Source organism: Amia ocellicauda, chromosome 14 (genome assembly GCF_036373705.1).
Source record: "Amia ocellicauda isolate fAmiCal2 chromosome 14, fAmiCal2.hap1, whole genome shotgun sequence".
Lineage (NCBI taxonomy): Eukaryota > Metazoa > Chordata > Actinopteri > Amiiformes > Amiidae > Amia > Amia ocellicauda.
The window spans coordinates 17,931,129-17,947,598 of NC_089863.1; the positions used below are offsets into that span (position 1 = coordinate 17,931,129).

Consider the following 16,470-nt stretch of genomic DNA (forward strand, 5'->3'; position numbering starts at 1 on the left):
GGGGAAGTGGTTTTTAAGCTAGCTGGTGGGTTTTTTAACTAGTTTTATTGCCCCTTTTATTATCCCCTTGCTTTTCAGGCTGTACACTAATGCTAGGCTGGGTGCTGGGTGATGTCAATCACTGTGGTCACTGATAATAAAATGTTGGTGCACCTCAGCACAGCATGGTTGGGGGGCTGCTCAACAGCATAGGTGGCACAGCTCGCAAGCTATACCTTTTTATATTAAGCATCAGCCCAGCAAGCATATTCAGAATGCAGATATTCTATCCAAGCTCCTAGCGGAACAGGCTGGGTGAGTTATTACATGAGTGCAGGAAGTAATGGAAGATACCCAGGAAGGGGTTGAGTCCCAGGTGAGAGGGGGGCTCACTGGCAGGTCAAAGACAATGCAATTGGTAAGGCAGTTGGTAGGGAAATGACGGCACCCTCCCACAGAGGTCTATCGTACTTTGCCCTAGGAGGCCTAGCAGGTTTTACAGGAGTGGTCACCATTAGCTCTGTAGAAGGCCATCTTAGTTGAAGGGTGATCCCCTCAGATGAAAGTATAGTGGTCCCTGCGAGTGCACAGAACAAAAATCTGGGTGAAGTAACACGAGGCTGCCGGTCACGCGCGGAGTACATGGATATTGTCTGTGCTTCGGGAGAGGTATTTGTGGCATGGTATAACACTCACAATGTTACACAAGTGGGTGGTTAAACACCCTCCTGTCCCTTTAAATAGAGACGGTAGCCTGGCCAGGTAAAAACTTTACTTCCCACCATCCTCTGATTCTATCTCTCCCCCATCAGCTCATTAAATGGGTGACTCCATTGTTTTTTGCAATCCTTTCTCAATTCTTCCTATTTCTATTGTTTACTTTGATCAATCCTTATAAAAGTGTGTTCAGATATCACATACTTCTTTGTTTTTTGTTTCTACTAGCACTGTTTATTTTGTCTAGTGGGATCCTGTTGAGTGTTGTTTTACAGTTTGTGTTTTGGCTTATTTTGGACTTTCCTCACAACTGCTGCATTCGTCTTCACTCATCATTCCTGGATTAGTTCCCAAGACCATTGCAATACTCAGTTTTTCCGATCAATTTCCTCAACCTTCATTGCTATTTGCATTGGACTTCTGCTCACTCCATTCTGTTGACATTGGTATGTTTTTTCTTTATCATTTTCATCAAGACTTTTTTATTATTTTTATTTTATTATTTTTTATAATTTATTTTGTTACTTTGCAGCAAAGTTCATTTCACCTTTACTTTGTTACTTTTCTTCAACCTGTTCCCAATTGCATTCCTGGACTGCATCCATTTCAATCCCATTTATCTCAGTTCTCCTGTTATATTCCTAGTACTTTTCTACATTCTACCAAGTCCTTTACCATATATCAATTAAAATCTCTTCTCTATCCTTATCCTATAGTTGTACTCTGCAGTATTTTTCTTGTCCTATCTTCTATACTTATTTAATGGTTTCTTTCCTATTTCCGTTTCTGTCATCCTGAATACCCATAATAAATGGTTAAGAATTGACACAATTGACGTCCCTGAGTTTGCGGTTTGTCACCCTTGCTGATATAGTTTAACTGTTTATAAAGTGGTTCAGTAATCACTCCATTTGGAGGACATTGTGGCTGCTTAACAGTCAGGCAGGGTGATCGTTACAATTTAATGGGAGAGGATTGTAAGCACTGGGTAGCTGAGTGCCCCCAACGTTCCTGGGCCAAGGTGTGGTCAGAAAGAGGAACCCTCATGGTCCCCTTAAGTACATCTTACTCATTGGAGCTCGTGGCCATTGATTACTTATCGGCCTGTTGATCATTTTCCTTATATACTGGTTATGGTGCACCTGTTTTCTTGCTTCACTTGGACAGCCCCTGTATGGGACCAGACAGCCCAGACTACAGTCAAGGCCTTGTGGAAGATGGTAATACAGCATTTTGGCTGCCTTGAGTGCCTTCACAGTGGTAGAGGGGAGGGTTTCGAGTTGCACCTCCTACCACCCGCAAAGAAATGGGTAACACTTTGCTTTCCCTGTTAGTCACCTTAAGTGCGGCCGAATCAATGGGCTGAGAAACTACCAGAACTAGTACACATGCATAATGACATCATACATGAGGAGACTGGCTACTCACCTTTATTTCTGATATTTGGTAAGCAGGTGCGGCTCCCAGTGGATGTGGCCATTGGAGCCTTGTCGACGACAGTGCCACGAACGTTGGAGGGGTGGGTAGCCAGTCACCACCAGGCTTACTGTGATGCTGCTAAGAAAGTGCGACAGACCCAGGACAGCAAGTGCCAAAATTGGGGAGTGGCAAGTGTGCCATTTTTATCCAGGGAGTGGGTTCCGCTGCAAAATGTCCGATGAAGGGCACAAAGGAAATTGGCATCACATTGGGTTCCTGAACTGTTTGTGGTTATAGTGGTGGTAGGGGGGAAAAGGTCCAGTATAGGTCGGGAAGAGCAAAAATGAATGATGCATATCCGCCACCGGCATTATGTGTCAAGTTCGGGGGACTCTAGTAGACACAGAAGTTGCTCCAGTGATTGGGAATGAGAGGAAACAGGGACAAATAGATTTCACATTAGGTTGGTGGTCCTTTCCATTATGGGACATTTAACCCATAAAAACTGCACCTGTGGAAGAGCCATCTCCCACTGTGGACCCTGAGTTAGGTATGGGGCGTGACACGGGGCCTGGAAGGGCAAGTAATGAGGTGTTGCTAGACAACTTCTGGGCTAAGGGGGAACCGGTACACCAATCTCAGAGGCCAAATTTGGGGGTTAAACCGCAGCGATTTTTGGGAACGGGGGAAATTAATTTTGTGAGTGAGCGCAAGGGTGTCAGGGATGGGAAAAGGTCCAGTGGGTGGGATTGTCACCTTCACCTGTTTCCCTACCTGAGGCAAGTGGGATAAAAGTCAGTGAGTAGTCAACGCTGAACCGGGAGATAGAGGGATACAAGCCATTATATATTTATAAAAGTTTATATAAACTTGCAGTGGATGAATGACTTGGCGAACGGCTGCCGGAGTACATGAGATGGGCTCTCCTGGGCAATGAAACTAAGTACCACTGGCACTTGTGTATAGTAGAGACATTGAAGAACATCAAGATTGGGGTCTGTAGAAAGGACTTTATTATTCCTGCTAACAGTAGTCATTGTTCTTCTCCTCCTCCTCCTTGTCCTCTTGTTGCGGGTTTGTTTCCAAGACTGTCCTCCTCCTCTATCACCTGTAAATATGAGATCAAGAGAAGCAAGCCATTAACTTTCATGTTGTACCAGATCCTCCTCTGTGATGTTACTTACTGAAGTCTGAGTTCCAACGGAGGAAAGAGAAATACATGATAAATTAAGAAGTATAGATTACATGTTCTAGGGTTAACATCTAAGTGGGTATAAGAGTGTAATTTCCTGGTTGCGATGAACTCATCCTGTAGGAGAAATAAAGAGATTAGCATTTTTGCACAATTGTATTATTATTATTATTTTTATTTCTCAGCAGACGCCCTTATCCAGGGCGACTTACAACATAAGTGCAAAACAAAGTGCAAAAATACAGTTCAGTAAAGGTATCAATCATTACAAAATTCAATTTACATAAAACATAGCAATTCAAAATATAATACATTATAATACAATAACAACTTCCAATTTACACAGGCAAGTACAGTAAGTGAGGTCCTACATCCTGGATGGTAAAAGCTAAGTACTGTCAAGATGTAGGGTCACAGTCAAGGGCTATGGGAAAGGGAGCAAGGAGGAAAACAATCAAGAGGCATAATAAAACTGTGCTATCTAACGGGGATTAAAATGACTAATATTATAAGTACTGTCAGAAAAGATGTGTCTTGAGTAAACACCGGAATGAGGTCAAGGGCTGTTTTAACTTCGGTGGGAAGGTCGTTCCACCATTTAGGGGCCAGGGATGAGAAGGAGCGGCTCTGGAGGAAGGAGAGTGGAGAGGAGTTGTTATTCTGGCACTGGAGGAACGCAGTGGTCTGGAGGGGATGTATGGAGAGACGAGTGACTGAAGGTAATTTGGTGCAGTGTGGTCGAGACAGCGGTAGGTGAGGGTCAATGTCTTGAACTGAATGCGTGCCGCTATCGGGAGCCAGTGGAGGGAGCGGAGCAGTGGAGTAGAGTGTGTGAATCAGGGCAGAGAGAATACCAGACGAGCCGCAGAGTTCTGGATGAGCTGGAGCAGCGGGTAGTAAATGCAGGCAGGCCGGCCAGGAGGGAGCTGCAGTAGTCCAGGCGGGAGAGGACCAGTGACTGGACAAGTAGCTGAGTTGAGTAGTCGGTGAGGAAGGGACAGATCCGGCGTATGTTGCTCAGGAAGAATCTGCAGGTGCGCGTCAGCGTGGTGATGTGCTGGGTGTAGGAGAGCGCAGGATCGAGGGTGACTCCTACATTTTTAGCGGAAGAAGAAGGAGAGAGTGTGGTGGATTCCAAGGGGATCGAGATGGGGAGGTCAGCAGAAGGTGAGGAAGAGTGGGGGAAAAAGAGGAGATCTGATCTGGAGAGGTTGAGCTTGAGGTGGTGCGAGTGCGTCCAGGCGGAAATGGCAGACAAGCAGGAAGAGATGCGTGAGGGGATGAGAGGGTCAGAAGAGGGAAAAGACAGGAAGATCTGGGCATCATCAGCGTAGAAGTGGTAGGAGAACCCATGGGAAGCGATGAGGGGGCCCGGGGAGCGGGAGAGAGAACAGGAGCATGCCCAGGACGGAGCCTTGGGGAACGCCTGTGAGGAGAGGTTGGGGGGTGGATGAGGAGCCGCGCCATGTCACTTGGTAGGACCGGTCACTGAGGTAGGAGGAAAACCAGGTGAGAGCAGTCCCAGAGATCCCAAAGTCAGCGAGGCAGGAGAGGAGGATGGAGTGATCAACGGTGTCAAATGCTGCAGAGAGGTCAAGGAGGATGAGGACTGAGGAGAGGGAGGCCGCCCGAGCAAGGCTGCCTGATTGCAGAGGATCAAGGAGTGAGTGTTGGGACAGAAAGTCCGAGAGCTGACGGTGGACCGCCCGCTCAAGAGTCTTGGAGCGGAAGGGATGTAGGGAGACAGGGCGGTAGTTCTGAGGAGAGGTGGCATCAAGGGTTGGTTTCTTGAGCAGTGGGATGACAGCAGCTTGTTTAAATGCAGAGGGGAAGCAGCCAGAGAGGAGTGAGTAGTTGAGGAGGGAGGAGATGAAGGGGAGAAGATCAGGAGCGGTTGCTTGGAAGAGATGAGAAGGGAGAGGGTCCAGGTCGCATGTTGTGGGTTTGTGACGTAGGAGGAGAGCAGAAACTTCAGCATCTGAGAGAGGTGAGAATGAAGAAAAGGAAGCTTGGTCGGTGGGAGGTTTCGGTGTGATGGGAGATGGGAGAGGGTGGAGTATTGTCAGCTACTCATCCAGTCACTGGTCCTCTCCCGCCTGGACTACTGCACCTCCCTCCTGGCCGGCCTGCCTGCATCTACTACCCGCTGCTCCAGCTCATCCAGAACTCTGCGGCTTGTCTGGTATTCTCTCTGCCACGATTCGCACACGCTACTCCACTGCTCCGCTCCCTCCACTGGCTCCCGATAGCGGCACGCATTCAGTTCAAGACTTTGACCCTCACCTACCGCTGTCTCGACCACACTGCACCAAGCTACCTTCAGACACTTGTCTCTCCATACATCCCCTCCAGACAACTGCATTCCTCCAGTACCAGAAGACTAACTCTGCCTCCTCTCCACTCTCCTTCCTCCAGAGCCGCTCCTTCTCATCCCTGGCCCCTAAATGACCTCATTCCGGTGCTTACTCAAGACACATCTTTTCCGACAGTACTGTAATATTAGTCCTCTATCCCTGCTAGATAGCACTTCACAGTTTTATTATACTTGCGTTCTTGATTGTTTCCTCCTTGCTCCCTTTCCCGTAGCCCTTGACTCTGACCCTACATCTTGACAGCACTTAGCTTTCACTGTCCAGGATGTAGGAAGTCACTTACTGTACTTGTGTAAATTGTAAATTGGAATTTGTAAAATGTATTATTTTGAATTGCTGTTTTAGCTAAATTGAATTTGTAATGATTGATGCCTGTATTTTTGCACATTGTTTGCACTTATGTTGTAAGTCGCCCTGGATAAGGGCATCTGCCAAGAAATAATAATAATAATAATAATAATAATAATTATTATTATTATTATTATTATTATTATTATTATTATTAAGTTTTTACTAGCATGTGGTTTTCTATAATTTCTTTGTGTTTAGTTTGGTTAGAGATAATACTGTATAAAGTAGTTACTTGCTGTAGAGTTTAATGTACTTGCCACTGGAGGAGTTTGATATATTTTTTAAAACCTTTCCAAAATGGTTAAACTTAAGTGGTGCTTTAGTTGCCTCTTTATGTCCTTTAATTAACAGCATTGGATTCATTTCTGACAAAGTCCAGGAATCTACTGTTGGTTTTTGTATTTTGTCTGCCTCTGTTTTTGCCTGCAGACCCCTATTATGTGACATCAGTCTAACAGCGCTGGAGGCCAAGACTGGTGTCAGCTCAGTGCTCTCTCTGACACACACACAGACACACACACACAACTTTGACCTACACTGAGAGGTTCTACACAACAGGAGAGGGTGCAGGCATGTTTAAGGCATTCAAGATGGAAAACAGGAGACGCTTCCTCACAGAAGAAGAATCTGGAACAAACTCCCCATTTAAAAATAGACTGGATAGGATCCTTGGATCACTTAGTTATTAATGGACACCAAACGAGCACGATGGGTTGAATGGCCTCTTCTCGTTTGTAAACTTTCTTATGTTCTTATGTTGTGACCATAGACAGACATGTTTCTACCTGTTGTATACACTCACCTAAAGGATTATTAGGAACACCTGTTCAATTTCTCATTAATGCAATTATATAACCAACCAATCACATGGCAGTTGCTTCAATGCATTTAGGGGTGTGGTCCTGGTCAAGACAATCTCCTGAACTCCAAACTGAATGTCTGAATGGGAAAGAAAGGTGATTTAAGCAATTTTGAGCGTGGCATGGTTGTTGGTGCCAGACGGGCCGGTCTGAGTATTTCACAATCTGCTCAGTTACTGTGATTTTCACACACAACCATTTCTAGGGTTTACAAAGAATGGTGTGAAAAGGGAAAAACATCCAGTATGCAGCAGTCCTGTGGGCGAAAATGCCTTGTTGATGCTAGAGGTCAGAGGAGAATGGGCCGACTGATTCAAGCTGATAGAAGAGCAACTTTGACTGAAATAACCACTCGTTACAACCGAGGTATGCAGCAAAGCATTTGTGAAGCCACAACACGTACAAACTTGAGGCGGATGGGCTTCAACAGCAGAAGACCCCACCGGGTACCACTCATCTCCACTACAAATAGGAAAAAGAGGCTACAATTTGCACAAGCTCACCAAAATTGGACAGTTGAAGACTGGAAAAATGTTGCCTGGTCTGATGAGTCTCCATTTCTGTTGAGACATTCAGATGGTAGAGTCAGAATTTGGCGTAAACAGAATGAGAACATGGATCCATCATGCCTTGTTACCACTGTGCAGGCTGCTGGTGGTGGTGTAATGGTGTGGGGGATGTTTTCTTGGCACACTTTAGGCCCCTTAGTGCCAATTGGGCATCGTTTAAATGCCACGGCCTACCTGAGCATTGTTTCTGACCATGTCCATCCCTTTACGACCACCATGTACCCATCCTCTGATGGCTACTTCCAGCAGGATAATGCACCATGTCACAAAGGTGGAATCATTTCAAATTGGTTTCTTGAACATGACAATGAGTTCACTGTACTAAACTGGCCCCCACAGTCACCAGATCTCAACCCAATAGAGCATCTTTGGGATGTGGTGGAACGGGAGCTTCGTGCCCTGGATGTGCATCCCACAAATCTCCATCAACTGCAGGATGCTATCCTATCAATATGGGCCAACATTTCTAAAGAATGCTTTCAGCACCTTGTTGAATCAATGCCACGTAGAATTAAGGCAGTTCTGAAGGCGAAACGGGGTCAAACACAGTATTAGTATGGTGTTCCTAATAATCCTTTAGGTGAGTGTATATGGCAGATATAAAATTGTATAAATTATCTTGCTGGAAGTATTTGCTCAGATGTTCACCCTCTCTATCTTTGCCCTGTAATACTCATACTCGAGACTCCCAACTTGTATTCTTGCACAAGGTGTTGCTTCCCCCTTGTGGCTGTAGTGCAGTTTTAACACTAATAGACCCATGGCTCAAGTGTCGTCAGTCTGTGAGAGAAATGGAAACGAGATGAGACTGCCTTTTGAAAATGCTTCTTTATTGTAGCCAAGCCATTCACAACACAGACGTCCTGCTGTAGCACTGTGGGAGATTCTGCCAAATATTGAGAGCTTAAAGCAAGCCACTCTGCTGAAGGAATCATTTATCATTTACCCCCTCATATTGGAATCAGTAGTTTATGAAGGTATTTGCAGGGACACAGTTTCTGAATACAAGAAACTACACAAAGAATCCCTGAGTGAGTTGGATAGGAGACAATTATACAGAGGGAAGAGAGGGAGAGAGATGCACAGGAAACAGTAAAGGGATGACTGGAATGACACACAGAGACAGGGGCCACAGAGGACGGACAGTGTCCAGCTGAATGGTGTTGCTGCTGTCAGAGCTGGGGGGCCGGCCTGTTCTGCCAGCAGGAGAGGGGAGATCAGGATGGCGGTTGGGGGTGGGGTCTCTAAAGCTGTTTCCTCTCAATGCTCAATTCTCTCAATGCTGATGGCCAATCTTGCTGCAGCTGACCTGAGGATCTTTCCTCAGGGTAATTTTGTGGCGATGGCGCGCGTGCTTCCCCTTCCAGACTGAGGCCCTAATGGCCGAAGGTGTAGTTGGCTGGACGGAGCTGCCCCTGGTTCTGCAGGGCACTCAGGAAGAGCTCAGGGATGGGCATCAGGTTGCGGCCCACGTAGCGGACAGCCTGGTCCTTAGACATAAGTGAAGGGATGTAGCTTTCACAGTGGTTACCCCCCAGACTGGGCGCGCACTCCACACTGATGGAGACATACAGGGAGCCATGTTTGAGGCCACAAGTCTTATTCATCTTCCCCCTTATCGGGTCAAACTGACACTTCCCCAGGAGGTCATCATCCCACTTGTTGTCCCGATCCCACACCTCGAACTTGACTGGCTGGGACAAGGAGAGTTCCACTGTGTCAAATTTGATCTTCCGGCCCCAATGAGGGAAGTCGTTGTTCCAGATAACAGGGGTCTCTTCCCTTTGCTTGCGGTAGAAAACCTTCACGTAGGCATCGGTTTTGGAGAAATAGTCACCCCACAGCCCTGTTGCTCTCTCCACAATCACCACCAGCTTGGCCAGGCCTGGTTTGCTGGGGCAGCAGTCTGCATCAATGCCAGTTTGCCCGTGGCACTTACACAGACAGGGGTTGGTCGAATCACTGCGAATCCCAACCTTGCACCGGTTTGAGCAAGAGCGGGAGAGGGCATTCTTCAGGATGTACTCACGCACAGCTCTCTGCAGGTTTGCCTGTGCGATGTTGTTTCCCCTAACCAGCAAGTGCAGAGGCTTCAGGGAGTAGGAGACAATATCTGGGTGGGTCTTCAAGGAATCCATCCACTTCTTGTATGCAGCCGGCCCTTCAGGTGAGAACAGGAGGTCATGGACACTTGAGAGACCCCCAATCACCTCCGTCTTGCGATCTGAAAAGGTGCTGTGGAAGGTCTTGCCCCGTTCCAGCTTCTTGCTGGTCTTTCGGCAGAACTCTGACATGGCGTTGGCGGTCACGCCCTTGATGGTGGCCGTGGCCTCAACGCTCAGACAATTCTTGATGTCATGAACAGTCACCCCCTTCATGGCCGCCTCACATGTGCGCATGGCTGTGATGCTCTGCACTCGGCCCCCCAGCCTCACCTTGTGGATGTAATGGGTGCCGTAGGTTTCTATGAAGTGTTGGAACTTAGTGGCTGTTTGGCTGTTGTATGTCCTGGGCAGAGAGTTCAGTGTCTTGAGGAACTCAGAGTTCAGGGGAGGTTGGTCTTTCAGGCGGAAACTGTAGTGAGTGAGAGGGAGAGATAGAGAGATGCATGCAAAGTGGAACATGTTATTACCCTCCTTGACTATCAGACTTTTCTCTTTCTCTCCATCTAGTGCGGTGGTTCCCAAACTTTTTGGCTGGTGCAGCTCGTGTCCCCCCTCATCTCACATGTTCATATTTATATTACCATTTACATTTTCAACCCCCTAATGCTAAACCTATTATTACTCCATCTACTACTCACTCAAATTGTCTCCTTGACTTTCTACCCCTTCAGCTCTCTACCCGCACCCCCCTATATATTGGCCCCTCAGCTTTGGGAACAATTGGTCTAGTGCTTACCAAATTCATTCTGTTTCCTCTCTTGCCTTCTCTCAGGTCATTTTTAACAAACTATATTCTATTCTTGCAACCCCTCATCTCTCTCCCTCTCCCTCTCCCTCTCCCTCTCTCTCTATCTCTAGTCTTAAGGTACTGTAGTATCCAGTCAGACAGTCAGTCAGTGTTTCCTGTATGTTCCACTCTTCTTTCTCACCTGTAATACGTGCAGTGGACATCCTGGCTGGCGAAGCTGTACTTGTCAGATTTTGACTTTTCCATGGCAAATCTGGCTGATTTAGAGTGGGTACCCCCAACGTACAAGCCACCCACCCCCACTAGACCCAGACCCACTTTCCAGCTGGCGCTGGCGCTATCAGTGCTGTCCTTCAGCACTGACTCACTGGACTGGTACAACTTGCTAGTGAGGCTGCGACGACAGTTGACCTGATGGCGCCAATCCAAAACTGAGAGGGGCACTTTCTGCCAAGCACTGCCCAGCTGAGTGTTTTTGCACAGCCTGCATCTCCCATTGGCCATCTCCCAGGTCTCAATGTTGATTACGTAGGCACCCTTCCGCTGCATGCTCACTATGTCGAACCCTTCACCCACCAGGTTGTAGCCGGGAACAAAGCTGGCACTCTGGCATTGTCGCCGTGTTCCATTGCGGCAGCCCAGAACGACATCAGGTTGGCACAGTGAGAGCAGAGCCCAGGGCAGCAGGAGGAGAGGGCAGAGAGAGCCCATGACTGGAACACTGAATTATGATGGGGCCCTGTGGATGAGAGAGAAAGTGTGGGAGAAGGCAGAATGATTTAAATTATTGTTGACATAATTAAATTGTGTAATTATTGCTATAGTAGGGAGCATAAGAGTGCTGAGATTTACAGCTTTTGAAATACAGTAACGCTCTTGGTATTTCGATATTTATATTTGATAATTCGTATATATGTAATTTGTTATAGAAAGTGGTTGCCGCTTTGAGCACTATTATATCCTTACTGGAAAAAAACACAATGAACCACAATAACATCTCCACCAATCAAGTTTTTTTTCCTAAACTGTTTATTAGTTATTGGTGTTATTCCACAGTGCACTATTTACATTTGTATTTATTACCAACATTTACAGTGTATGTTAAAATGCAATACATGTTACAGTGAGGGAAAAAAGTATTTGATCCCCTGCTGATTTTGTACGTTTGCCCACTGACAAAGAAATGATCAGTCTATAATTTTAATGGTCTGTGTATTTTAACAGTGAGAGACAGAATAACAACAACAAAAATCCAGAAAAACGCATTTCAAAAAAGTTATAAATTGATTTGCATGTTAATGAGGGAAATAAGTATTTGATCCCCTATCAATCAGCAAGATTTCTGGCTCCCAGGTGTCTTTTATACAGGTAACGAGCTGAGATTAGGAGCACTCTCTTAAAGGGAGAGCTTCTAATCTCAGCTCGTTACCTGTATAAAAGACACCTGTCCACAGAAGCAATCAATCAACCAGATTCCAAACTCTCCACCATGGCCAAGACCAAAGAGCTGTCCAAGGATGTCAGGGACAAGATTGTAGATCTACACAAGGCTGGAATGGGCTACAAGACCATCACCAAGCAGCTTGGTGAGAAGGTGACAACAGTTGGTGCGATTATTGGCAAATGGAATAAACACAAAATAACTGTCAGTCTCCCTCGGTCTGGGGCTCCATGCAAGATCTCACCTCGTGGAGTTTCAATGATCATGAGAACGGTGAGGAATCAGCCCAGAACTACACGGGAGGATCTTGTTAATGATCTCAAGGCAGCTGGGACCATAGTCACCAAGAAAACAATTGGTAACACACTACACCGTGAAGGACTGAAATCCTGCAGCGCCCGCAAGGTCCCCCTGCTCAAGAACGCACATGTTCATTGGCAAACTTCAGACGGGCCTGTACATCTGAATGATTCAGAGGAGAACTGGGTGAAAGTGTTGTGGTCAGATGAGACCAAAATTGAGCTCTTTGGCATCAACTCAACTCGCCGTGTTTGGAGGAGGAGGAGGAATGACCCCAAGAACACCATCCCCACCGTCAAACATGGAGGTGGAAACATTATGCTTTGGGGGTGTTTTTCTGCTAAGGGGACAGGACAACTGCACCGCATCAAAGGGACGATGGACGGGGCCATGTACCGTCAAATCTTGGGTGAGAACCTCCTTCCCTCAGCCAGGGCATTGAAAATGGGTCGTGGATGGGTATTCCAGCATGACAATGACCCAAAACACACAGCCAAGGCAACAAAGGAGTGGCTCAAGAAGAAGCACATTAAGGTCCTGGAGTGGCCTAGCCAGTCTCCAGACCTTAATCCCATAGAAAATCTGTGGAGGGAGCTGAAGGTTCGAGTTGCCAAACGTCAGCCTCGAAACCTTAATGACTTGGAGAGGATCTGCAAAGAGGAGTGGGACAAAATCCCTCCTGAGATGTGTGCAAACCTGGTGGCCAACTACAAGAAACGTCTGACCTCTGTGATTGCCAACAAGGGTTTTGCCACCAAGTACTAAGTCGAAGGGGTCAAATACTTATTTCCCTCATTAACATGCAAATCAATTTATAACTTTTTTGAAATGCGTTTTTCTGGATTTTTGTTTTGTTTTTCTGTCTCTCACTGTTAAAATACACCTACCATTAAAATTATAGACTGATCATTTATTTGTCAGTGGGCAAACGTACAAAATCAGCAGGGGATCAAATACTTTTTTCCCTCACTGTATGTGCACTCTTTAACTCTTTGTGTGTCTGTTAGTTTTACCTAAACATTTTTTTTATGAACACGGCACCACTAAAATGTTCTACAGCTAGATGGGGGCCCCACAAACAAATCTCCCAAAAGGCTATGGCGCCCTGAGTACACACCACAAGAACACAGTGTTCAGGTTATAGCACTGCTAGCAATTGGAGGAGAGAAGCACAGCAATATGTGTACTACAGGCCACATTACTGCAGAATTAGTGTTTGGGTTAAGTATACTTGAAAATTATGCAATTGAAAAGCAAAGAAAATTATTAAAATTCACCAAAACTAAAATACATATTTTTAGTAGAAATGCAATTACAACTTAAGATCATGTTGAAGTCCCAGACACAGCCAACTTAAAACAAACAAAATAAATGTGGTAATGCTTGTGTTTCTTACAGATAATAAAAAACTACCACTAGTGAAACAACTGTAGCTTATTTGATTAACTTCTTGTAAAATATTTATATTTATTTAATTGTGATCAATACATTAACATCAACACAAATTATACAAATTATTTCCCTTTCTTCAGAGGGACTCTGCACTTAATTGTAAAATGTGCAGTTTGTGTTGTGTTATCAGCACAAGAAAGTAATTTATTTTGCAACCTACAAGAAGATAGGCATGTTGAATTCCATACTATTTCTTAAAAAAACTTATCAAAACAGTAAAACATTATATTATTTTTTGGTTTAATGGAATATGGTGAAAAATATTAATATGAGTACTGTAAAAGTATTTCAAAATTACTAAGAACTCAATTTGTTTTATTACTGTTCTGTTTATTACTGTTGCTTAAGGTTTCTTGCTATCGTGTATTGAATATCGTGATACTAAAATTAGTATTGGTATTGTGGAGCAACATTCTGGTATCGCCCAATAGTACCTATAGTATATTTGTTAGTTTGTGTGGTTCTTTTTAAAAAGTAAACATGTATTTATTTTTATAGTAACCATACTAACCTTTCATACAAATTGTTCTGTTCTTATTTTATTTTGAATACAAAGCACACAGTTATTTAAAATATCTGTTCTGTTTGTTTGTTTATTTAGTTAAATATGAACCTTTCCAATTTCTTTGGACATTTCCCAAATCATCACATTTACTGACCAGATTATAAAGTCTTTAGTGAATAGTGATGCTAGTGAAGAGCATACAGGAATAATAATAATATTAATAATGTCACCTTACCTTTTGGCCTGATAGTCTTGAGACTGGGGCACCCAGAACAATTCTAGCTGTGAACCGAGGCTCTTGTCCACAGACTGTGTGAGCTCTCAGCTCAGTGCGCTGTTTAAAAAGGTCTGTATGCAAACCACAGAGCACTGACACCTGCCAGTCAACACACAGCCCTCCTCAGAATGAGATTCAACTCTATATAAGGAGAAGTCGAGAGAATGAGGATGGTTAGGGGGTGTAGATTCTGAAGGCATGGGAAGAATTAGCAAGTAGAGAATGTCCCACCTGTAGTTTGTTTCTTTATTATATTATTTTATTTGGCTCATGCTTTTGTCAAGTAGTGGTTGTGATACTAGTTATAAATTGACAAAAAAAATACTATATTATTATTATTATTAGTAGTAGTAGTAGTAGTAGTAGTAGTAGTAGTAGTAGTAGTAGTAGTAGTAGTAGTAGTATCTCACAGAGAACTGTACATTCAAAATAATAATAAAAAATAAGCAGTGTAAAGGTGACAGTGGAGTTGTGGGTTGAACTAAAAATGTGGAATAAAAATGTAAAAACGATCTGCAGCAAAAAGCTAAAATAACACTGTGTAACAATTATTATTTTTTTGTTCCTGGGTAGTAAGTGTTATTTCATAATTGCTTATGCCACAAAAGTGAGATATACAAAAATGACTACAAAAGATTTAGAAGTGAGAAGTTTTTCGAGATTTACGATTATACGGTATAATCGTAAATCTCAAAAAACTTCTCACTTCTAAATCTTTTGTAGTCATTTTTGTATTACTTCAGTATAAATACATGTTAATTTGGATTCATATGTTGTTTTTTTCTGACTTTATGTGAACAAAAAGACACAAATTTGCCCACTTCCTCATTGGAAATATTTAAATTTCAAAATATCACTGTCCTGGTCACAAAAGCAAAGTTTGTGGGGAATAATAGACATTTTCTATACTTTTGAGGCATAAGAAATTAGGAAATAACACTTGCTACCCAGGAACAAAAATTGTGTTATATAGTGTAATCAGTGTGTCTATATACCATTTGTTGTCACGGCCCGTGCTTAGAGAACTGTGGGTCACACTTTACAATAAGGTATAACTCATGAATTAATATATGAATAGCACAGTATAAACACATGGATATGGCATGCACTTCATCTGAGTTCTTATGTTAATCACATGTATAACAGGGTTAGGTTTAGGGTAAGTGTTATATCATTATATCAGTATTTACATGTTATAATTTTTTTTTTAACAAACATGACACTCAAGTTTAATTTGTTGTCATCACAGTCTGTTGAAAGAGATTGCTGTGATGGGACATAGTCTGGAGTTGGGTATGTATTATTAAATTATTATTAGCACAGTGTGAGATTCTGCTCTATATTGAGAGCTTAAAGCAAGCCACTCTGCTGAAGGAAACATTTATAATTTACCCCCTCATATTGGGATTATCCTGTTCCTCTTCTTCTGTTTGTTTTTTACCAGCAGTAGAGTGGGTACAGACAGGGTACAGTCAAGTGATGATCCCCACAAATCAAAAAATAAAGCTGAGAAAATCCTTTATTTTTGTTTGAACAGATTTAACCCAAACATCGCCTTATGATGCAATCTTTTGGGAAATTATGGATAGGCCTACTATGTCCACACTGGAGTTTCTACAAAAGTTCACCACATACCATTTAAGCATATCTAACTACTAGCATTGATAATATTTAAAATTCCTCATGTTTTGGGGTCCTCATTACAAATTAATTTGGGGTGGTTTCGCCTTTTGTCCAGTGTGCATAATCACCCATGCCATTGTGACAATATTTCAAAATCCTAGGGTTTTATGCTTTAATCTTCAGTTGCCTCCTTGCCCCTTTGTTTACTACTGTTTGACTGCTGACTGAATGGTTGTTAGTGGGTTGCAATTTTAGGATGAGAGCATCTTGGCAGTTTATGATTTTATTTTTTAAATCATTGTGCTACACAGGTGTCACTTTTGAGGTGGGGAAATTCCACTGATGAAGAAGTATACTCCTCCACCTCGATAGCTTTTTCGTGGAGTTGGGAGAATCCACAACTGAACTACATTGTCCACATCATGATTTGCGTGAAATATGAGGGTGAAATTTGATTCTTATTCGATCAGCTTCTTATTCACCTTGCCATTAAGTGCATA

General features: G+C 43.7%; 1 protein-coding gene across 1 annotated transcript; it reads right to left on the reverse strand.

Annotated features, from left to right (window-relative positions):
* Nucleotides 1-8,272: 8,272 nt before the first annotated feature.
* LOC136767776 (perforin-1-like) lies at nucleotides 8,273-14,385 on the reverse strand. Its single transcript, XM_066721771.1, has 3 exons — nucleotides 14,306-14,385; nucleotides 10,554-11,111; nucleotides 8,273-10,033 (listed from the first exon to the last, which is right to left on the reverse strand). Exons 2-3 carry the CDS (start codon nucleotides 11,081-11,083, stop codon nucleotides 8,836-8,838), a joined length of 1,728 nt encoding a protein of 575 aa, XP_066577868.1. The 5' UTR covers nucleotides 11,084-11,111; nucleotides 14,306-14,385; the 3' UTR covers nucleotides 8,273-8,835.
* Nucleotides 14,386-16,470: the final 2,085 nt, after the last annotated feature.

Excerpts from the sequence above, each read along its gene's own strand:
- LOC136767776 (XM_066721771.1), bottom strand. The coding sequence starts at position 11,083 with ATGGGCTCTCTCTGCCCTCTCCTCCTGCTGCCCTGGGCTCTGCTCTCA. Across the intron at positions 10,034-10,553 it reads GTCCACTGCACGTATTACAG|TTTCCGCCTGAAAGACCAAC; the intron begins GTGAGAAAGAAG and ends CACTCACTACAG.